The sequence below is a fragment of the Helicoverpa zea genome, chromosome 2 (genome assembly GCF_022581195.2).
Source record: "Helicoverpa zea isolate HzStark_Cry1AcR chromosome 2, ilHelZeax1.1, whole genome shotgun sequence".
Taxonomy (NCBI): Eukaryota; Metazoa; Arthropoda; class Insecta; order Lepidoptera; family Noctuidae; genus Helicoverpa; species Helicoverpa zea.
The window spans coordinates 11,910,445-11,935,387 of record NC_061453.1 but is presented as its reverse complement, the minus strand read 5'-3'; the positions used below and the strand labels follow the sequence as shown (position 1 = coordinate 11,935,387).

Here is a 24,943-nt window from a genome sequence, read left to right as displayed (position 1 = left end):
ATGTAAGTTATTTCAAAATATAAATATAGCTTGTACACGATAAAAACGGCATTCAGCTTAAATTGTCGGATTGTAGGGAGTGCTAAATTGAACATATTTAGCACATACAACGAAATATAAAATTGTCTTGATTGTTGTTAGCAACTAATAGCAACTCAATAAGACCAATTGTTTATTTATAGTAGCATTGAAAGTAAATAACAGTGAGCTATGTAACATACCCGCATGGCGAGATGCAGATGCGTGGTGTCGAGCGAGGTGAAGCGGTGCCAGCACACGTGCGCCAGCCCGCCGCCGCACGCGCCCAGGGGAGATGATTCATCTGGAAAACGTTCTATATTTTAACATTTTATAAGTACAGGTTAAAGTAACGATTTTCGCGGTCGATCCGTGCATGGCTGACCATCTTGATATAACAAGTTGATCCGTATTACGGAGGGCACGTTAAATTGATATCCTGGTCCCTGCTGTCATTTAAACATCTTTGGCAATCGTTACGGTTGTCGATAGCCAGAAAGTCTGAAAACCAGTCTTAAGTAAATGGTCTGAAAAGGTCAGATAAGCAGCCGCATATTATCATTAATGGCCTCTCACAAAAGTACCTATAGTTCGGCCATTCAGAGAATGCGTTCCTGACACGTCGCGATTGAACGATACTAACAGCGATTTACTTGCGTTGCAGTTACGATAAAAATATTTTTGCTGGTTGTTTACCGTTTTAACAATTGAGGAGCATTAAAACAACATTATTATATCAATAATCAATGAATGTAGTTACGTCGTCAGTTCAATCGCGACGTGTCAGGAACGCATTCTCTGAATGGCCGAACTATAACAACACCAACATAACATATCGCATAACTACAACACAAAACTCACTAGTTTCTTGTTCATAAGGCGTGAGTTCGGTATCGACGTCAGTGTACTTGTCTCTGGCGTTGCCTATGGCGGCCTGCAGCGCTCGGTACCAGCCCGTGAACTCCAAGTCGTTTGTCGCGCTTAGAAGAAGGTTTGTGTCTTCGCCGCCTGAAAAATAATGTTTACATGTATATGTATTTTTTATTTCTCAACTAGGTGACCCAACAAACTTCGTATCGTTTAAACCTTCCCTGGATCTCTACGAACATTTTAAAACCAAAATAAGCCAAATCGGTCCAGCCATTCTCGAGTTTTAGTGAGACTAACGAACAGCAATTAATTTTTATATTTAAGAAGATAAATGGCGATATAAACCTGAGGGGAAGCCATTTTAAATTAGGTTCAAGAACCCTTTTACAATTATCTTCCCGAGTGTAGCGAAACATAATTTTGAACTACTTGCCAAAAAAGGAGGTTGCTTTCAATTCAAATATTAGCATGATTTTTCCCCCTTGTATGATACAGCCTTATTTACAACATAACAAACACAATAACTTAATACAAATGATATATAAACAGTTATACATACCAGTAAGCGTGAAGGAGTGCGGCAGCTCAGAATGTTTAAGTGTTAGTGCGTGTAGCGGCAACGCAGAATGTGCGCGGAACTGCGCCGAGCCCGCCTTCGACGTCACCACCAACACGTCGCTGAACTGAAACAATGTATTTATTCATTAATATCATTGTGATTGAATTTATGTTCAATTTTTTTCTGTATGAAACTGGGACGGCCAGCTAACAGTCTATAATATTTTAGAGTTATTATGAAGAGCGAAAAAATCTTTTGTTTGTTCGTTGAAATGTTCGCATTCGAAAAGCTACGCCATACCCAGCTAGGAAGTAGTTTTCGCGGAATACGGGTGAAACCACAAGAAACAGTTAGTTCATAGTAATTATGCAACATAAGTAAAAATATATACCAAAAATAGCATCCTTTGTTGTAATCCTCTCGAAGAATGTTTGTAAACACATCCCATTCTAATGAACTCGCGCTCTGCTACTAGAAGCTTGTCGTAACCTGAAATCAAAAATGCAATATTCAAAAACACAAAAAAGAAAAAAAAACGTACGGGAATATGAAAGAAAACGGAAAAATTCTTCATTTCACTACTTATAATTTAAAGAGATAATATTTTATTGTGGATTTGAAAAATTCTTTCAATGTCTGAAGCTACCATCCTCATCGTACAAACAAACAGACAATGTTTCCTCTTTATTGTATGTATTAGTATAGTTAGTGTAAATTACAGAAGGGCCCATAAGCTAATATAAGACGTACCAGCGATATCTCTCTGCAGCTGACAGAGCGCGGCGTGGTTCTCCCCGTGCTGCAGCTGCTCGCGAGCCTCGTTGGCGCCGTGCGAAGCTAGCTCCAGGGCTGCCGCTGCCGATTCACTTTGTGTCGCGTTGTATAACTCTGTGGATGTATTCATGTTATGTGATATAAAACAATGATAAAAGTTTTAAAGGTCAACAAGTATGATGTTCTGTAGTTTAAATATCGAAATCTAAGGTCAAAACTTCACCAAAGCGGAGCAAAATGGATAAGATTTTAAACATCCAACTCCATTTAGGGACACTACTGAGTGATCGGAGCCGAGATGTTTACTCTGTTTGTTTGTCCACTAAACTTCATTCTGGTGGAATTTAATTCTTAAAATGTAAACCAAATTACATATATTAATCCACTAATCAGTTACTATACAGTATACAGCCTCAAACCTATATTTTTAACTTTTACCCAAACCTATACTTTTTACAGATATGCAATAAACTTTATCTTAAAAATCACCGATTTATATCATTTCTTTATTAATACTGGACGTAACTAAAATTTATAATCAACAAATACAACTTAAACTTCTCTTCCCTCACCATTAGCAAGTCGATGATAATGCAGCGCCCTATGCAGAGGCCGGAGCAACAGTGCCGCGAGCGGCAGCGGCGCGCCGGCGTCGAAGGCGGCGGCCGCGCGCCCCGCCGCCGCGCCGCGCCGCCGCACGCTCTCCACCACGCCCACCAGCGAGCCCGCGCACGAGCTGTACCAGACTGACGCCTGGACACAAGCAAAAAAGAATTACAATATATATATATAAGAATGAAACCCGCTTTCCGTTGTCACGATAAGACATGAAAACGGCTTGACCGATTTGGCTAAAAATTAGAGGGGAGGTAACTTAGAACCGGGAGAAGGTTTTGTCACCATCCGGCTACGGGACGCGGGTGAAACCGCGGGCGGAATACTAGTAAGACATAAAAGAATACTAGCTGTTCGAACCGGTTTTACCCGCTTCCGAACCCAAATAAAAAGTAGCCTGAATCCTTTTAAGGCTCTACAGTTCAATATGTATACCTAAGAAATTGTAATTTAAATCAGTTCAATGGTTTGGTTTGAAAGCTCGACAAACAAAGTTAGGCGCATTTATAATATAAGTAAGAATGAGGTTCACAGAAACAGGTAATAGACTACCAAATTCTGTGTCTCCAATAAACGGTATGCTACCACAAACAGACAACGAATTTAAGAGAAAATATAATTTGAACTGCTACTTACATCGATTGTACTCAACAAATGATCATAAAGGACGCTTGCTATTTTCTTGTACTCAGGTTCCTCAGCGTCTGTAAAACACAACAAAAAACACATTTTAATATTGAACACCGAATCATCATTGGCCTCTTTATTACATTAGTTTAGATGGGTAAAATTAATTTCGAGGTATAAAACCCTACCATCAGGCTTAGTGCAGTTGGCCAGCAGTCGGTCGAGCCTGGCCAGCAGCTTGCCGGTGCTCAAAGCTAGGGGCTCCAGCGCTAAGCACGCTCTGGCTAGCGCTGCGCCCGCGCCCTCGCCCGCGTCACCACCCGCTGCTAGAGCGGAGACGCTATTGCTCCATTTCTACGTTAAAAAAGACAAATTGAGAATCTACTCCTTGTTTTGAAAATCGGACGTTTGGAGTCAAAAGTATAACATTATATTGAAGTTAGGTTTTATAATACGAAAAATACAAACAACTTAGTTGTTTTCTATGCTGTTGCAAATTGCATGTCATTTACATAGGCCATAGTAGACGAAGGCATTGAGATTTAACAGCAATTTTTTATAAGAAGGTGTATTCTGAAAAATATTATGACGCAAAAAAGATATAAAACTCAAAGATATATAATTGTCCTAATTTCACTTTTTCCACCCTGTGCGGTGCAGTTATTAATATAATTTCTAGACCCTATCCACAAAAAAGTTAATGGAAGAGACATATATGTTATTTGTAATTAGGTCAGCAATAACTGTCAATGCAGGGTTCAATATGATAACTTTTCTTTCCAACTATAACATACAAATGGACCCTTATAAATTAATAAATTTCCCAAATAATGCGTCACACTTACCACAGTGACAAGTTCCAGGTCTCTCTTATAAGTCCTCTCAGTCATGAGCAGCTCCTTAGCCACGAAGTACGTGATGTCCATGTGGCGTTTCTTAGGCGCGTCGCCCACCTCTCGTAGCGTGCCTAACATACCGGACGATATACTGAAACAACCCAAGAAATAAATAAAATATATTAAAAAAACAAAAGTGATTGTCTGAAAGACGATATGACTAGAGAGAATGTTACTTGTGAGATGACGGCAGATAGAAGATTATGGAAGGAGAAAACATACTGCACCAATCTTAAATAAATTTGGGATAAGGGATATGGGGAGCATGATGGGGAGGTATGGGGAGGATAAGGGATATGCAGGGCAGTGTCCTTGGTCCGACGCTCTTTTTAATATACATCAATAACCTACTTAATCTAAGCAGCGCCGGAGGGAGGTTACTGTCTTATGCGGATGACACTGCCATTGTTTTTACTGCTAAGACCTGGGATAAAGTTAAGTTAAAGGCTGAAAGGGGGCTAGCCTGTATTTGTCAATGGCTGTGTAATAATCTCCTTACGCTTAATACACAAAAAACTAATTACATATGCTTTGCTTCATACTTAAATTCACAACCCTCATCTGACTTCGAAATTAAAATTCATTCCTGCGGAGCCCCATTGTCCAACGCCTGTCAGTGCCCTATTATTCGGAAAGTTAGCTGTGTCAAATACCTCGGAATCATTGTAGACCAAAGGTTAAGTTGGTATCCACACCTAGAATTAACTATAGGGAGGTTGAGGAAGCTCATATGGGTTTTCAAATCACTGAGGTACATTATGAGTACCGAACTATTAAATAAAATATATATTGCATTGGCTCAATCCGTAATAATATATTGTATCTCCGTATGGGGAGGAGCAGCTAAATCATATTTTATAGACCTAGAACGAGCGCAAAGGTCCCTGATTAAAGTTATGTACTGTAAGCCCTTCAGGTTTTCTACTGAATCCTTATATGCAATTTCTAAGCTGCTCTCCGTTAGGAAACTTTATGTTTTACATATGACACTAAGTTATCACAAAACGTTACCTTTTGATAAAGCCAAACTTAAGAAAAGACGGCACGATATTGTAGCCCCTACATACACTGCACGCACAGTATTCGCTACTCGGCAATATATAGCTCAAGCTCCTCATGTGTATAATAAAATAAATCGTACACTTAACATTTACCCCATGCAACTGTATGAGTGTAGGAAAACTGTGATCGAGTGGCTCTTTACTCTTAATTATGTGGATGTGGAAGACATATTGGTTAGGATTGTTTGAATTTAAAAAGTAATATCTTTACACTTATGTATATAGAATACAATCGGTAGGTACATATGAGAATATAGCACAGAAACGCGCGTCCGCACACACACACACACACACACACACACACACACACACACACACACACACACACACATACTCACACGTACTCACACACTCATAACACACACACACACGAACTCTTAGATAATGCTTATCTCTGCTCGCAGATCTCTTTTGTATTTTTATGTCATTGTTATTTCTATTTCCTTTAATTAAAAGTAAAGTTTAGTTAGTAAGTTTAAATATATAAAGGTTCAAGCTAAACTCATTTGATAGTGTATATAAATCTAACTTGCTGTTTTACTTTGGAAGAGCGAGGCTATCCCAACACAGGTATCTTTTGATTACTTTCTGGGAAGCCCCAACAATTTACTTGTAAATGATTTATTGAAATAAAAAACTTTTTTTTTTTTATGATGCATGGGCAAGATGATGATGTGAGTGAATGATGATATCGACTGCAAGCAAGCAATACCTCCTATCTGACTCCGGGTGGATTTTAAAGGGGAACAATAAAACTTAATAAAATCCTTATTCCGAGGAAGGTATAATGAGATACTGAAAATCCAAGTTTTCTTTTTCTAAGCATAGTATTGATTAATAAAGTTTTTTGTTTTTATTTTGAATCTAAAGGTAGTTTATGGTAGATACAAGTTTTTTGGTTTTTTGAAACAAAAATGTCAGATAGGAGGTATTGCTTGCTTGCAGTCGATATGACTATCGATACTGTTCAATCTGATTGCATGTAATAGTAATTTTTGCCACATTCATATTGTTACATACATTTGTTAATTAATGTTATTCGTTATAAATTGCACTGCACTTACAAATCGATTAAATCATACGTTATAATCTAAATATCACTCATTAAAATAAAATACCATTGATAAAAGCAGTCATAAACACAAATATTACAAGATATTTGAATGGCAAGTATTCAAATATCTTGTAATATTTGTGAGCACCACCCTTCCTAAACACAAAACATTATTAAAACTAGTTACTATTACACATACATACCTATTATTATTCCGCCTAGACAGCGTATCACCCGCGTCGCTCTCCCCTCCGCTAAGCACGTCCATACTGTTGACGGACTCCGACACTATCGTCACTGGAAACAAAACACACGTATTCTTTTATCTTAGTAGTAATCTAAGTGTACTGAGATAACTGCTGATTATTACTGATAATCAGTATGATTGATGAGTCATGATGGTTTGGAAGAAAATGCTGTGTAAGGGCACTAAGTGCGTTTACGCCGCAGCGGCAGCGGTTTGAGGGTTGTTTTCCCAAAGGTAAGTACGGGACCGATTAGATTTTCGTCCTTCTGTCACTAGGCTTTATTTCATGAACCGTGACAGTAAGACACTTAAAAGTTTAATTACATCATGTATATCTTATTGTTTTCTAATCAAAGTAGTTTTTTTTTTTATTTCATATTGTAGCAAAGTTTACTGGCCTCGTGTACAGCTAATCGTAACCGTAACATAATTAATTTATACAATTTTGTCCTCCCACCCTCTCCCAAAAGAGTTCATAAACTTAAATTACATCATACATTATATATCAGCTGTCCTTAATGCTGCATATTAAAAAAAACTCAGAAAACTGCCCCAAACGATCATCAAAACCTTTCTCAATAAAAATAAACCGGCCAAGTGCGAGTCGGACTCGCGCACCGAGGGTTCCGTACAAATCCTGTATAGATAAAAAGTGAGTCTCGCGCCAACCGTTCAGTTTAGAACAATCATAGTTATGGTAATTTCGTGAGAGTCAAAATAGCTAATATTTTTTATTTTATAATATAACTAAAATAGTAGGCCAGTACTTTGTAAAAGTTATTTTATTAAAGTTATTTATATACAACATTTTATAGTCATCATTCAGAAATCTGATTGAAAATAACTAATTATGTCTTAAAGGTCATTGGGCATATCTGACCCGCTTTGTAAAAAGTGGCGGACATGAATCAAAGTAGTTTTAAATCGTGGAGAATGGTATGACGTTTCTTTGAATATAAATATTTTATTAAAATTCCATGGAGACGAATGTCCAGGATCGTTTGAAAAATATAAAAGACAAGCAGTTTCAGAGGATTGTACAGGTTGCAATGCTAGTTTTTATTGTTAAAGACTTTTCATAAAGAAAGAACATGCCAATTCGGATGACCAGGTTCTGATGAGGATCTGGAAACCCTGAGAAATCGATGGCAACTCTTGAATATTGTAGTCACGCATCGAGTCAAAACCAGACATGTGAGTGTATTTTTGAGGGTACTTGTAAACAGTGAAGGTTTGGAGCTGATTTGATTATGGAGACTACAGAGAGTCGAGGGAACTTCTGAACGGTATGTTGCAACTACCACGTGTTTGGGCTTATTTTATTCGTATTGGCGAAGACTTTCCACATAGATAGGTTTAACTGCCATTGTGGCATCGATAGCAAAGATCAGATATAGTTATGGGAACTCCTTTACAATTTATAACGTAACCTAGTGTTGGAGCTTATTTTATTTTAGGTGATGAGAATTCACTACTAATGGGATCTTTTATTTTTTTAAACATACATAGAGTTCTCTCGACTTTCTCACGTCTCCATCATCAGGTAAGCTCTAAACTTTCACTGTTTGATAGTATCACCAGACATACATCTGAGAATCAAGTTTTAATCCTATGCATGCCTACAATTTCTGATAGTTGCCCTCGATTTCTCAGGATTTCCATCATCAGATCCTGACCTGATGACAATGGAAATAAACGGCGAGTATACTCTTTCACTACAAAGAAATGATTTCTCAAATCCGTCAAACTTGGTCGTTTAAATTCCCCATTGAAATGAGGAAAATATTTGATGTTTACACCTGATTTTCTCTAGAATCCCATGGTTCACATAGATGCGACTAATGCCATAGTAAATCAGAGCCTTTATCATTATACTGTGCTATATTTCGTTCGTATCCGCCGTGGGTATGGTTTCCATACTAAGGTGCCCAATGACCTTTGAATGATTTAAAATTTTTCACAGTTTAGAGGCAATTATATTTAAGAAGTGTTTGATATGAATTTCAACTTTAATATCTCTACGCGTTCATGTAAAAAAGGGTAGGTAGTAAGTTTATAATTATTAAAAAAATATTTTATGTCGTGTAAGCAAAAATAATATTTTAATATTTTATGTAACTTCAAATTTATCATTTTCGCAATTTTTCCTTTATCTGTACTATATAACGCTGCTTCGTGGCGAATTTCAAGATTCTGAGTTCACGGGAAGTACCTTGTAGGTTTTGATTCCCTAGCGAGTGACGGAAATTCGTCTAAGGTGTCGGCATAACTGCTGTATCTTTTGATCGCGTTAACTTAGAAGTTTGATTTTTTTACTGCCTAAAGGGACAATAGACTTAGGTATTTGGTATAAATTTCAATTTGATATCTTTATTCGTTCGTGAGAAATAAGGTAGTAAGTTTCATTTTATTAAAATATTTTTTTTTATATTATATAACTAAAAAAATGAGATTTTCGCAATTTTTCCTATATTTGCATTATATGACAATGCTTCATGCCAAATTTCAAGACTCTGAGTTTACGGGAAGTATCCTGTAGGTTTTGATTCCTTTGCGAGTGTCCAAAATTTGTTGAAAATATCGACATAATTGGCTGTATCTTTTGATTGGCTTGGCTTAGAAGTTTGATATTTTCACAGCTTAAAGGGACAATAGACCTGAGTATTTCATGTGAATTTCAGCTTGATACGTCCACGCGTTCTTGAGATAAAGGGTCTTGACAGACAGACAGACAGACAGACAGACGGACAACAAAGTGATCCTATAAGAGTTCCGTTTTTTCCTTTTGAGGTACGGAACCCTAAAAAAACATGAAAAATGAGAGAACTCACCGTTAACATTCCCATTGACAGTATCATTGTTGTTCTCACTATTCCTCTTGTTATCCACAACATCATGTCCATTGGTCATCGGCTTCGGCCTCGCGACCAGCGGCGTTGACGCGAATATCGGTATACCAGCTATGCTGTTGTCTGTGACGGAAGTGACGGAAGTCGGCGACATACATAAACTAGCTGACGATACCGTGTTATCTTCCTCCTCGGGTGACGTTTCGTCTGTGCAGAGATGGTGAAGTTAGTGGTTTGATGATGAAAGCATGACGAAAACAATCTTGTGGTTTAAGAAGTAAAAAATTAAGAAATGTTCATCGCACTATAAAATATTAAAAATAGACTGTCATGCAATAAAAATTAAAATATTTATTTCACTATACTATAGGGAAAAAAATGGTTTCAAATGGACTAAGTTATAAATATAACGCAGTAAACAAAGTAGGGTTCTTAAATTAAAATATAATAAAGAGATAAGCATGCAGGGATAAAGCAAAATCTGTAAACAAAAGAGAAACCTGAAAAATAATTATCTAAAAAACAACCAAAATTCAATTTATCCTGAAAATACCAAAGCATCAAAAACTGAAAAAGGCTGGAAAAAATTAAAAATAAGTTATCTATAAGTATATAAATAAAATCTATGTCCAAAGCACATTCTTGGTTACTTCGTTAAACTTTGGTGTCATTTCTGAGTTACAAAACTTGTAATTAAATTACTGAGAATTTGATAATTCGTATTTTAAATCAAAACTATTTTATTAATTTTGAAAAGATCACCAAAGCTCAACGAACATTTCAATTAAAAAACTTACATGAAACATCCTGGCAGCTTTTGTGCAAAAAGTTCTTAAGGTTCAAAGTTAAAGGATATACTCAGGTAACAAACCAAAAAAAAATAACGTAACATTAAAAACTCCTTGCATATTTTTATGTTTTTATTGTTTAACTATCCCCGGCAAGGCGGAGCAGTGCCGTGTACAGTACACTATCACTCACATATAAATTCAAAAAGGAAGTAACGTTTCAATAAATCGAAACAATATTTTTTATTATTACATGATTTTATACTCCCGCTTCGGATGCGGCGCGAATGACTACTATATGTTCACGAATGATACTCAATCGATGAAAACGGATGAAATTGTTGCTGTAATTCTAGAGCGAATGGACAGGTAACATGAAAACTATACAATCTGCATTAGAATGAACGCTTTTCAGATCATATAAAAAAGAATCCTTGGAGTCTAGCAAAGTTTTCCTAATAGAATATGCACGTTAATTTGTTATCAATGAAAAGAAATAGCAAGTAAAGTTGGTCTACTCTTTTCTCATATCATTCTTCAACATACGATTTCTTCAGTTCTTATGGAAGATATTTTGAATTCATCTAGCCAGACATTTAGCAAGTTGGCTGAAGATTTATTTCAGCTCGTTAAATTCACACGCTCGCATCCAAAGCAGGGTATCAAACATAAACAAATTCATTGAAATCGTAACATTACAGTCTATTCGGATTGTACACTCTCAATCGAAAAGTCGAAATACTTAAGTACTAAGATTTTTAATATCGTACCGTACAGTTATTGCACTAACTAGGGAGGCCCGAGGACCTCTTACACGCTAGTAGACTAAAAATTGCTTCGTGCACACACGACCATTATTATTTTTATTCAATTATAATTGAACACTATTTAGCACAGGGTTTATAGGATAATATTCGAATATAACATCTCTTCTGACACGCAAGTAAGCACTAAAATTGTAAACTACGCGCCTCTACAATATTCTCATCGTTAGTTGTAATTTCAGTCATTGTCAATTAAAAGTAAATCATTCGATTAAAACATATAAATAATTTGAACGTTACTCCCTATAACATTAGTTCGTACTTACTTGCATATCAGAAAAGTAATGAAAAACATTATAAACACTGTAAAGGGTTCGATATAGATAAAATTTCATAAGTTTAGGAATAATTTTATGCAAATTATATAACATTTTCTACAACGCATTGGCTTTCCCAATGCATAACATAAAATATACTTTATTTAAAACATCAGCATAATCTGTATAGTAAAATATTTCTTAAGAAAAAACAAGTGAAGTTTCTAAGCCAGAGACAACACCAGTCTGCTTGAATAAGGACCTTGTAATCACTCAAAACATTTTAGTTCATTCTGTTCTATTCAGTTCAAACGATACCACCAACCACGGAGGAAAGAAAGATTAGCGGAAATGACATGAGGGGGTAGGTCAGGCAGGTAGGCCTTCTTCTGAGGTCAAGTAACGGACAGTAGACGTGACCAAGACGATTATTTACTCATAAGGCGTTCGGGTATCTTGACACATCTGTCAATAGATTGATCTTGATTGATTGGCGATTTGGTTCCAAAATAAATGGGCGGGTTCTAAAGAGGGCAGATATAGTAACGTTCCTCGTCTCCCGAACACCCGCATTTTGGCGCGCTACTTTCTTAGGAGATTTTGCGTAATGTCTCCGCTAGACATTTTGTTCTCCATGCCACCAACTCATTCAAGCACACTGCTCAGTACTCCATTACCGTAACTCTACTAGAACCATCCAAATAAAATTATTTCAAAACCAGAGCAGACAGAAGTGTATTTTTTTTATAATTATTTTTCATTATACTCCACTCATTACACGACTTATGACTAACTCTAATTCCCAAATAAATCGTCTCACAACTACACCGACACACAATTCGTCTAGTTTTCGATAAATTTATTCCTATCTAAATATAAATCAACCGCAGCAGGGTAAATTTGCATTCGGTTTTTGGCAAATAACACGAGAATATTTATGACAATATGTCTTCAAAATGAAGCAAAGATTGTAAGGTTGAAAAAGGAAATTGAAGTTCGAGAAATTATTTTATACGCGAAAAGAGGTTTGCACCTGCAAATACCATGTAGGTATGTTACTGGCTGTTTGAAACTATACCACATAGAGTTGACAGTACTAAGTTTCAGTCAGACATATTCACGAAGCAGATCGCAGGTGCGAAGCATAACAGACCTAGCAATTTATCATTTCGTTTTTAAAACATTAAATAATAAATAACATCTAATGCTTGTGCATTTTACAGGGAGTTTTAGGAATCGATCGAAGACTTTTCCTTCATTTCCACCAATAAGTCCCTTTGTACGTTATGATATAATTTAGAAATATTTTTGTAAGCAAACTACTGTGCATTAAGAATAACAGAACTAGTACTTTACACATTGGTGATCAAAACATATTAATAATTCTCAAAATATTTTACAATTTGGAAGAAATTTAGTTTATGCGACGCAGTCATTAACTTCGATGATTATTCAATTAAACACCGCTATTATTTAACCCACACGACACGTTATCTTGTAACCTCAATCTATTTCGACTATAACATATTCAAGATTTCCAAAATTCAATATTAAAAATGTTACAATAAATTATCATAATATAAAGTGTCGGAAAAAATTGAGCAGATTTGGCACGAATGCAGATCCCATGTTGTAATAACTAGTGACATGGACAAAACGAAATAAAGTTAACAATACTAGTAAACTAAGACAAATGAACAACGTGCTAAGTACAGAAACAATGCATCGATCGTTTGAGCAGTAAACGCCTAAACAGAACAACTCAGATCTTGGATCTCATCACCACACAAAGTAAATCACAGCCTTTACAATAATACTATTTTCAGGATATTTTTATCAACGAATATAACTTTTATAAAGGTTGAAAACTCTAAAGTATTTGACTAGAAGAATTTGGCACTACGTGTTTATTATACCTGTATTGCAGTTCCTTGAAGCTTTAGCTCTAGGGTCTAAATAAACTAAGAACGTAGAGATATATTCGAGTTATCGTTATATTGATCAGTATTTGATGAGTAAGACGTCTGGAAATGTATAATTTAGTACACATATAACTACACCTAAACACTTATCAAGCTATAGGTAGGTATGAGTCCGCGTTCACACAATAGTCAAAAGGGTCGCGCTATCCGGGAATTGGCACTAGATATTTTTTAATTTATTATTTTACTAAATATTTAAAGTGACAATGTAAATATTCAATATAATGAGTACCCTAATATCAATATAACAATAATTGCATTAATTGGAATTTAAATTTCGAAACGCTAATCAGCTGTCACGCTCGCATAAAGAGTAAAGAACGGTTAGCCGACGAGGCGAGGGGTGACAACGACCAAACTAAATGTAATATGAAATTGTACCTCAAACTACGTCAGCTTAATCGTTTTCGTCGTCAGAGCAAAGAGGCGGGGGCAGAGTGGACACATCAAACTTTTGCTCAGGACTATCGCTAGAAGCTTGTGAGTCGACGTAGTGACTAGAATAAAACCTCTCTACATTATTCAGACTGAAACGTTGGTCCAGATCCCTCGCGTAATGCTCCTGGTTCCCATCCCTGCTCTCATCGAGCTCGTGCTCGTATTGCGGGTAACATTCCTGCGTCTGGAACATCACCACTTCCTCGTACTGCTCAGGGTAGGGACTGCCTCTGTACTCCTCGTACTCATCCTTATCATGCGGCAGCTCCGTATCGGAGTAAGCTACCGACTCTCCGCGCTCAAACATATAGCTACCAGACTTGGGCATTTTTGGGGCCCTCTTTATAGTATCGATCGGGTAAGCATAATCGTCAGAATCATCTCTGTCACTTTGTTCATCATAGAATACCATTTGCTGGTGCTGACCAGATGATTCGCCTAGATTTGGGTCCTCTGCCTGACGGTAAACTGTAGTCGACTTTGACTTCTTGAGAGAAGATTGCCGACTACTCTTATTCGAATAAGAAACCCTCGGAGGACTATCCTCTGAAACGTAGGGAGGCTCCTGGGAGTCGAGGTAAGGATGACGCAAGCGACCCAGGCGATCAAATCGCGGAAAACCCATTTCATCTTCATCAGCAGAAGATCCGAATCCTTGGAACTGCATCGGAGCTATATTGATCGGAAATTGTTGTGCTTCATAGTTGGCACTCTTGTATTTAGCGTATTCATCTTGGCCCTCGTCCTCAGAATAACTAGCTTCCTGAATGTCGTAATTTTTAGAATCACCTTTGGACATCTCTGATGAACCCGATTCTACTTCAGGAACATAGCTATCCGAGCATTCTGAGCTTTCCATTCGACGTAGAGATTCCTCTACTGCCAGATATTTTCCACCGAGCATATCACTTTCTGAAGAGTACTGGCTCTTGGTGGAATCTTCTTCGAGCACATCTTGTATGCGCTCTTGTCTTTTACGTGCGCTAGTGACCTGCTTCTTTCGCCTGAAAGTTTTCATTCGCTCTCGAGGATCTCGAATAACATCTAATGAGCTATCGGTATCATTGCCACTCGGGGGACTCTTCAGCGAAATATTACGAACAAGTAATGATTTCTTAACAGGCGCTTTTAATGGTTGTATTGGAGGAGACTCTGAGCTCAAACTACTGGAATAATAAGGAGAACACCTAGATAAAGGAGTCTTACCAGATCTTTCAGCAGATCTCTTTTCCGAAAGCTCCCTGTGTACAGAAGGTATTTCAGGGACTGCAATGACGGGCAGATCGGACGAAGCGAGATAATGCTCGTGGAACGACCAGCTTTTAGGCTTGCTTCGATACTGCTGAGACGTTTTATACTCCTTTATCTGATTCTTGGACAGTGTTTTATCATCGTAACTTGCATGTTTAGCTAAAGGCTTGTAGTCGGATCGTATGAATTTCCCGCTAGGTCCTCCTTCTTCCCGCATTATATTAGAAAATTCTTGACTTTGATAGCGTTCACTATGTTTCTCTTCTTGGCTGTATAATTGTGACGGCATGTCTATATCCAGCTCAGGTTGTTCGCTAACGAAGTAAGGTTTGAAGCCGCTATCTTCACTTTGGCATCGCGTTGTTGGCTTTGAATATCTGTGTGTCTGTTCCTCGTAGCTCAAACTTTTCGGCGGCGCTTTTGGATAGCGCTCGTGAGTTTCATCTTGAACAGTGAATCCTTGCCTTTGGTCAAATCTCAGTACTCCATTGGCATGTTTCTGTAAGCTACTCAAAGAGCTAGAGCTGGATTTATCCGATTTATCGCTATAACTGATAGAAGATGACTTATCCGTTTTGCCTATATACGAAGCAGTCAGCCTGAGCACTGGTTCTTTTGCTTCCTCAATTTCTTTTGTAGGAGAAGTTACTTTTGTTATAATTATTTCCGTTTCGGGCCTGTCTTCAGCATTACCAGCATCTCTTACTATTGTGTCATCGGATTTTGTATTGTCTGCTTCTGCTTGATCGTCGCGAGCAGTGGCAACTAGCGTGTGACTAGTACTAGCCGACCAATCTGATATAGACTGAGCTAGGGTCAATGTACTATCGCTCTTTGTGCCTGAACTGCTGTCCATACCTTTCCTCGAAATAGTGGTATCAGAGCTGCACAATTTATCGTATTTTATATTATCAGAGCTCTTGTCTAGACTGCTACTTTTAGAGCTCATCTCTGCTTGAGAGCCCAATTTTAATTTTTGTTCGCTTTTCTTACTTCCATGTGAAGACGAATACACTTTCGAGGCCTTGTCTGACTTGTCACTCTTAGGCACAGATACAGCGGATATACTTTCAGAGGCCGACAGATTGGCATACTGGCGCACTGTGTTTGTACCAGTTGACCATTCAGAAATACTCAGGCAAATGGATGTGTCTTCAGAATGTGAGCTATGAGTGCATTTCTTCTGAGGCAGTCCAATTTTGACGGTACCATCTAAATCAGTTCCAAAAGAACTGGTTTCTTCTTCCGAATGGCTACTGTGGCTGCATCTCTTGCAAGTACCAGCACTTCCTGTACTTAATTTAGCTACCGCACGGACAGTATCCTCGGCATTAGTCTGCGACAGGAGATCGTCAATGGATGTATCAGAATTATTCGAGCCGAAAGAATATTTCTGGGTGCCCAGCTGAGAGAAACCTTTATCGAAATCCGGTGAAAGAGACTTACTATCTCCACCGAACACATCATCGGCATATAAATGATCATCCTCGTATATCGGACTATGGTTAGTAGGTGACTTCTGTGGCTGACTTATAATCACTTTTTCATCCAAATTGCTTTTGATGTTAAATGATTTATGTTCGGAACGGGAACAACACGAGCCTACATCACCCATCAGACATGTCGCCTTGCTAATGGTTCCACTCAGGCAGGACTTATCATAATTTGGTACTACACTTTTATGACAAGTGTATTCATCATTTTTCTCCAATGGTTCCACCATGTAACCTGATTGATCGTAAGGAATAACTTTAGAATTTTTTGGAGAATTCTCTTCACTTGCTTCAGCAGATTTCTCGGATTTAGACTCTTGAATATCTTTCTCCAAATCATCGTCATTGTTGAGTGTGTCACTGTCGTCATCGGAACCAGCCAAATGATCTTTGGAACTTTCCGATTGTAAAGTAACTTTAGTGGGCTGTTCTGGTTCATTACTCATGTAGTAAATATGGACTTTTTCTACGATAGGCGTCTCCAATAAACTGGAGGGGAGGGAAGGCCATTGATCAAAATCACTCGACTCTTTTCTACCAATCTCATCTAAATATGCAGGTCTACTTGCTGCTTGAGGAGGCAACTCCGGTAGTGGCCAATCATCTGACTCCTGGCTCTCACTGGCTGAAGATTGCTTTGACGGTGCTTTTGGTGTGAGACCACCAGGCTTACCAGGACTGCCATTAGATTTCTTTGAATCCAATGCGTCAAAAGCCCTACTAGCTTTTTCAACATCTCGTTTAGATTCGTACATCTCACTAATTTTAGTTTGATCTATGGGTATGTCAGGCATTTCAGCTGAAGTGCGTCTATCCGTATCTGATATGTAGGCGACGTTTGCGTTACTAGGCGGGTCGGAGCTAAGACTGGCTTGATGATCACTGGAATTAAGAGACTCCTCGTTAATGCTTTCTGAACGAGAACATGCCTTTGTAGAATCTTCGTCTGCACTCGTTTTTTCTGATGCAGTGCTACGTTCTGATATACGTGACAGTGTACGACCAAATGTTTGACCGTAACCTATAACGACATCCGAAGTATTGCTGGATGACGTAGCTGGGTACAAGAAGTTAACTGGGAAATCGTTTAGATCGTCTGTAAAGTCTGCATCAGTTGAATCTTTAGATGTGTTAGCTGACAATGGAGGATTTTTCGAAAACGTTTGGAAGTCATCTAACATTCTTTGATTGTTATATTCAAAGGCTTCTTTATTACCCAAGTTTTCATATCCCTCATGGTCCTGTGGTATCCAAGCTTCTTCAATACTTGTACTATTTTCGCTACCTGAAGCACCAAAGAAGGGTCTCCATGTCGGTTTCAATTCTTCGCCACGACGATAAGCTTCGCCAAGAGATCCAGAAGTCGATTCTGTTGTCTCGAATGATCCTCGAGATTCAACGCTCAAGGATCCTCGGGAATCCATACTGGATTTAGATGAACTCTTCTGATCATCAAGAAGACGTCCCTTTCTTCGAGAAGATGAGTCATCAACACTTAGAGATCCTTTAGACGGCGTTGTTGTGGTCGTAGTATCAACACTTGATTTAGATGAACTCTTTTGATCGTGATCTTTAAGTGCTCGCTTTTTCATGATTTCACCTCTTTCAAATGACGATGTTATGACATTACCATCGTCATCAAAATCAATTGTTGTGTTTTGGTCCTCTTGAGATATAGTAATAGCAATTTTAGTCTTTTTAACAGTCTTTTGCAATTCTTTAGCTGCGTCAGAAGCTTTTGAGGCAGCTGATTGACTAGATTCCGATTCTTCTATAACAGCTTTGCCTATTTTTTCAAGGCCGCTCTTCTTAGCGCTTGGCCGTGACAATTGCTCAACCGTTCTATCAATGCTTTCCGAACTGGAATCCGAATCAGTAGGTGCTTTCTGAGAATCCACTTGACCTTGTTTTTCTAAGGTCGGAGTTGGAGATTTTCTAGTACCGTACTTAGATGGACTCCTAGGACTTTCAATACGAGTAATTTCGGGTATAGGTGACGGCGATTTGGAATTTGATTTTGAATGATCGCTAGATAGTGTATGTTGAGATAGCAAGTGTTCCTCTCCATATTCCATCGCTTGTTTCAATTCCTCCAAACACTCACGATCCTTCTTATTTAACTTTTCGATGTCCTGCGAAATACCCAAAGGCCTAGCAATTGAGCAGCTGACACTGGATTCATCGTCAATGGAACTGCCCTTGATATGACTAGATGGACTGACATCTTTCTCAATACTAGTCCAAGAAGTAGATTCAGAACTTCGAGACCTTTCCGCGCTCAACTTTAACAGCTCACTGCGCCTCGACTTAGCAGACAATAACGTCCTCTGATCTGGTTTCTGTTCAGTAGGAGACTTATCGCTACCAGAACTACCAGTATGTTCGCCTTCAGATTTATTAGACTTTGATGTGCTAGAATCAATAAACGGTATGTTCTCAATCGTCGGACTGTTTTCTTGTGGTGGCGTTACAATAATTTTATTCTTATTTTTCCACTTGCTCATAGACAAATCTATAGTCTTAGGAGGTTCTCGCGGTATTCTTGGACCACGTTCGGTTTCACTATCTGACATTGCTTGAGACATGGATTCTTGTTTCAGGAACTCCATCAAGCTTGCGGAAGACTCGTCAAATGTCCCTTGAGGATCTAAAGGTCTCCTAGCTCGAGTTTTACTGCTTGCATCAGAAAGAGGTAACTCAGTATCCAAGGTTGTTTCTTCATAGTCCACTGTCATCCATGAGCCAGAATCATCGCTCATCCCACGAGGCACCTTAGGCTTTTTCTGTTCCTGATCTGATGAACTATCAGCGTCAATATATGGCAACGACAGTCCCAGCATGTTACTTTCGTCAGATACTTTCAATTCACTGACTTCAGTCAGAGATTCTTCCTCACTGGTCAAACGAGTTACTTCTGGTTTTCGTTCTGAAGAGACTAACGAATGAATGTCTTGATTACTCCTACTTTCTTGTAGTTCAGTCTGTCTCTGTTTGTTGTAAATATCCATTTTACGACGTTCCATGATGACAGTTTGTGTGTCATTTTCTATGATAGTGTGTTGAGAACTTGTCATCCATTCCATTGAAGAATCATCCTCAGTCTTGTCTTTGTAACTATTAGAGGGTGAAGTTTCTTTAACTTCTGGTTCTCTTGGAAGTATTTCTGGTTCTTCAACTACAGTGGGGTGAACGTCTACTTTGACAACTTCTTGTTTGAAATGTTTTTCGTTCTCTGGCAACATTGACGCCGGTGTCACGTAATTTCGATCCAAACTCTTGGATTTCGCTTTATTATCCAAATGTACTTCCACCTTTCTATCTAAACTCTTGGACTTAGCTCCAGGACTTATTTTTTGATATACCACCTTGCCTTCTATTTGCTGTTTGATCTCTTGTTTTTTAGATAAAGTTTTAGGTGACTTCTGTAGAGCAGCTAAATCATCAAACTTGTCTTCTAATGATTGACTATTTTTATCATCCATGCTCTTATTCATCTTGCTGGGCGTTTTGGTAGTCTTTTGATCTTCAAAACTTCTACTGATTTTGCCAGTTAGTTTATTATCTAGTTTCTTAGGTGACTTAGCTATAAATACGTGGTCCTCGGCTTTGCTATTTATCTTAGTCTCAATAATGATTTTGTCCCCTTCAGTTTTAACAACAATTTTATCTTCTGGTGGTGGGAACGGCGGCATGGTATCTTTGACGGGACTAATTAATGTCTTAGTTTGCTTCAACGCAGCTTCAAACAACATCTGTTGCTTCTCTTTGCGCTTTGCAATTTCTGTATCGCTTTCTTCTTGTGATTTTGTCCTCTCCTTGCTACTACCTCGTTTTATATCCATCTTTTCCAACGACTTTGACTTCTCTTTCGCAAATTTCTTTGCGGATTGTTCCAATTCCTGGCTCTTAGCCCTTGCCATGTCAAGTGGTGGCACTGTGAGGAAGTCTGGACGCTCTTTTAGAGACGAAGGCAGAGATTTCTGAGTTTGTAACGCCTTTATCTTGGTAGCGTTCGTATCTAAAGAACCACCCTTGTTAAGTTTGCTAGTTAACTTTTGCTTTTCATCAGACTTTGGTTTCAATGTTAACTTTTTCTTCTCCTTACGTTTAATTCTTTCAATGTCCGGTACAATTTGGTCTTCACTCAAATCCGACAATTTCCTGATACTACCCCGAGGAGAGTTCAATGAAGAAGTAGGTGACCGTGATGGTGATTTCGATATAGGTGAGCGAGACAGCGGCGATCTGCTGAGAGGAGATCGAGCAGCATGAGACTTTAATTTAGTCAAATCGTATCTGCGCTTAAACGATCTCGGACGACGCTGTTCAACCAGGTCTTCCAATAACTGTAGCTCTTCGTTGTCAATGACAACTGACTTAAGATCTTCTGGTTCTGGAAGTGGTTCTTCCTCAAGTTCATCAATTTTATCGATTGTGTCTTTCTTCACAGCTGTTCCTTTTGGCTTTTCGTCAATCAAAGGTTTTTCTTCGAGTATTTCGCCTTCTTCATTGATATCTTCGACAGTGTCGTCCTTTGAAGAAAAGGCATTCATAGGTGGCAGTCTATGTAATTGAATAACAGGCGTGTCCAAGCTTTTAGCTCTACGACTAGCTGTGGGTGAGTCTTGTGTCGCTTTCTGACGCTGAAGGGAGAAAACTGAACCTTCGGAAAGATTCAATCTAGCATGAGCAAAGAGTATTGGAGTCCCACCTGGTTTACGTAGCATAGGAGATATTAGTTCATCTCTTAAACTTTTCTTCACGTCCAGTTTCGCAGTCTCTTTTTTGACTTCTTTTGTGTCACTTTTATCTTCAGTCTGAATACCTGTCACTTTCTGAATTTCCATATCAGCTAAGTGTTCGTCATCAGATTTAAGGAACTCTGTACTTTCCAATATCGGCGAGGGGATATTTTCGTTGTACTCCCATGGCGAACTTTCCTTACTAGACTGTTTAACCTCAGTAAATTTTATTGCAACATCATCTTCAGAACTTGGGATCGAAATGGAACGTTCAGAAATTCTTCGTAATTCCGTAGCGTTACCACTTACGCTGTCAAGTACTTGAGGATTGTATTTAGCTTCTAACTCAGCTAATTTTCTACATTGAGGCGGAGACCCTTCAATTTCTGTCGAACTCATAGTTTGACCTCTGTGCCAAGCCCCAGATGTAATCTTATCATATTCCAATTGTAGAATAGGTTCCAAATCTTTACGGGATTGCGGGGGTGAAAATTCTAGTTTCGGGGCAGCTTCAGTAGTACCGAAAACATCATCAGAGTCAACACTCTCATCGTCCGAAGAAAATGAGGTGATTCGAATCTTGTTATTACTTTTCCCTTTTATTTTACTCCCCGGCCCCTTCTTGCCAGTCCCTCTTGCCTTCTGGCCTCTTTTCGTCGGAATCTTATCTGACTTTGACTTTATGTCAGCTCGTAATTTTTCCGCAGCGGTAAGGGGTTTTGGATCCTTGCAAATAGGCGGTTGGGCCACATTGCGGCCGTTAATTGTGAACTTTATATCGCACGGATATAAAGGCTCTTGTCTGATACTATCGGTTTTTGAGCTTGTAGCGGAATCGCTTTCTATCTGACTGAGTTTCGAATTCAGCTGTTCTAGCAAAGCAGGGTCCAACTTTTTAGTTATATCCCTCTTAGGGCTAGGTAAATGTTGCATTTGACCGCTTTTGTCTACTTCTAGCGTCACCGGATCCACTTTAGATAGATCGATATTTTGAGTGAATAAGAAGTCACGATTTTCAACTTCCAAGAACTTGGAAGTGTGTTCCACTTGTATACTGTTACGTGGTGATTTCGGAGATTTTGGTGATTTCGGAGACTTTGGTGACTTAGGAGACTTAGGAGATTTCGGTGATTTGGGAGACTTCGGCGATTTAGGAGAACGAGGCGACTTAGGATGATCATGATACTTGCATCTAGGATGAGCACTGACTACATGACGGCCATTTTGCGGAGGAAGCATTACAATATCAGGCGGTTGTCGCTGATCGTCATGAGGAGACGGAGCAGTTCCATTCATCACATGCCGCTTATGTAATACATACGGAATATCGTAACCATCATCAACAACTTTCTTATTGTCCTTGAAACCTGCCTTGAACGCGTCGAACTCCTTGAAGTAGTTCTTAGGCAAATCGAAAGGTGGTCGAATATGATCGGGCAGCCTCGAAGGGAGTTCGAAGTGTGAACGCTTAGTAGCGATCGGCGGTGCACTTGGTATTTGACGGAAAATATAATCTTCATCACTGGATTCTGCTGGAGTTAAGTCAATAGATTTCTGATGCATTAGAACGTGTCTACGAGAGTTAACACTGCTGAAGCGTGGTCTGTTAGCTAAACTGTTTGGATCGCTTTTAGTACGTTCAACAGTCGGATGAGTGTATGGAACAGTAGTATCAGCCAAGCGGCTACTAGAACTCGTCTCCAGAATAAGCTTAGGATTATATTCATCAAAGTGAGTCTTCGCCATTAACTCCTCCTTCAAATTCTCTTTCCTGATGATATGAGTATGAACTTTGCCACCACGTTTGTCGAATTCTGATTGCAGAATTGAAACAGTACCAGACTGGATTGCAGCTTGTCTAGCTTTGTTTTTAGCATATTCAATGCTGTCCATTGCTGGCAGAACTCTTACATTCACATCAGACTCATTCGATGACTCTTTAACGAGGTGCGAGTTAGTATTCTCTTTACTAATCGATCGCGTAAGTGATTCTATCTTTTCTTTATCGAAACTGAACACTGTATCAGAAGAACGGCGGCGCTGATAGCTATGTATTTTAGCAGCTCTAGTACTATCGATCTCAGTATCGAGTCCAACTATTTTTTCTGGCCAAATATGTGTCGTTTGTGGATGCATATCTTCATCCTCAGTTGACAACTCATCAGATTTCTTTGGTGGGCTCGAATCAGATTCGAACTGGCCGGAATACTGATCCAACTCCACATGCTGTAAGCTAGCTGAGTGCATTGGACTGGGCTCTTTAACGTGCTTGCTGTTACTTGGAAAGGTCGAGTACGGCGTAGAGAGATAATAATTAGGGGAGTTAGCCAAATTAGCGATCAAGTCTTCATGCGACTTGTCGAAAAGCGTCTTCTCGCGGTACTCTGGCTTTTCCATACTAATGAATGTGGCTTGGGTATCAAAGAAATCTTTGGTCGAATCGGGGCTAGACGATGGAGATATCGGTTCGAATGGATCTATGTAAGCGTTCTGAATACTAGTAATACTACGTCGCCTCATACTAATTTCGTCAGGCTCATACAAATTCTTTTTACAGTCATAATAATCGGATTTGGAGTCCTGACTGGAGGTTCGCGATCCTGACCTATCGGAGCTTTTGCTCTTCAGTGTCTCGCGGGACTTCTTACTGTCCGTATGATACACACTGTCCCGCGACTTCTTGCTAGACTCAGCACTACTTTTGGATATTTTGGAATCATAAATGTCACTCTTCGACTCTTGGCTCGAAGTTCGTGAGCCGAGTGCTCTTTTGATTTCCTTATAGAAATTACCATCAGAGCGTACCGAGAGCTTCTCTCTGGGCAGCACGCGCGGGTCGTCGACGAGGAAGGGGTCGAGCGGGATGTCGTTGTTGCTGCGGTAGCGGGCGACCAGGTCGAGCGGCGCGGCGTCGTCGTGGTCGTCGCTCTCGGACAGGTGCGAGAGCGAGCGGTCGTCGTCGGAGGGGAGGTCGTTACCTGAGTCGAGCGAGCAGGAGCGCGTGTGCGCGGCGCTGCGGCCCAGCGGCGCCACGCGCGCGTAGCGCCGCGTCTCCGACTCGTCGTCGGAGCGCTCGATAACCTCGTAACTATCATGCGACAAGTCGTCCTGCGAGCCCGTGCGCGCGAACGACGGCAGGTCGAGGCGCGGCTCGCCGATGGCACCTGGAAAGGAGGAGGAATAGGCGCGGCCCAGCAGCAGCGCGGCCGCCTCGGCGGAGCCGCGCTCGCCGAACACGAAGGCGCGCGTGCGGGCCTCGTCGTAGCGCGACACGGGCGAGTCCAGCCGCGCCAGCGCGTCCAGGTCGGCCAGCAGCGAGCGCGCGTCGCGCCGCCGCTTGGCGCGGCCCGCCTCGTCGAAGCTGTAGTCGCGCAGGTTGCGGCACGACGCGCTGCGGCGCCACGTGACGCGAGCCCGACCCGCGCCGCCGCCCAGCGACCCGCCCGAGCGCCCCGAGCGGCTCGAGCGCGTGGACGGGCACGCCGAGTAGATGTTGCTCTGCGACAGCTCGTACTCGAGCCGCTCGGACGACTTCTTAAAGCTCGAGGAATGCTTCGCGAGCACGAAGTCCGGGTAACCGCTAGAGGGGAGGTCGGCG

At 39.8% G+C, this 24,943-nt stretch overlaps 2 protein-coding genes across 7 annotated transcripts in view; both read right to left on the bottom strand.

Annotated features, from left to right (window-relative positions):
• The window catches only part of LOC124636216 (FERM, ARHGEF and pleckstrin domain-containing protein 1-like), a 63,090-nt gene that overhangs the window by 2,857 nt on the left and 35,290 nt on the right, over positions 1–24,943 (bottom strand). For 4 of the 6 annotated variants that reach the window (XM_047172177.1, XM_047172186.1, XM_047172195.1 and 1 more), the window contains 11 exons: positions 9,553–9,777; positions 6,678–6,771; positions 4,309–4,450; positions 3,652–3,817; positions 3,473–3,540; positions 2,794–2,974; positions 2,198–2,335; positions 1,839–1,936; positions 1,448–1,571; positions 880–1,026; positions 222–322 (listed from right to left, as the gene is read on the bottom strand). In XM_047172177.1, coding sequence (XP_047028133.1) covers positions 222–322; positions 880–1,026; positions 1,448–1,571; positions 1,839–1,936; positions 2,198–2,335; positions 2,794–2,974; positions 3,473–3,540; positions 3,652–3,817; positions 4,309–4,450; positions 6,678–6,771; positions 9,553–9,777 — 1,484 coding nt within the window. Of the gene's footprint in view, positions 1–221; positions 323–879; positions 1,027–1,447; positions 1,572–1,838; positions 1,937–2,197; positions 2,336–2,793; positions 2,975–3,472; positions 3,541–3,651; positions 3,818–4,308; positions 4,451–6,677; positions 6,772–9,552; positions 9,778–24,943 lie in introns of those variants that run through there. The other 2 variants (XM_047172213.1, XM_047172220.1) reach the window with 1 other exon arrangement.
• Positions 10,470–24,923, bottom strand: LOC124636199. The gene has a single exon (XM_047172146.1). The coding sequence runs from the start codon at positions 23,863–23,865 to the stop codon at positions 13,819–13,821; it is 10,047 nt and encodes a 3,348-aa protein (XP_047028102.1). The 5' UTR covers positions 23,866–24,923; the 3' UTR covers positions 10,470–13,818.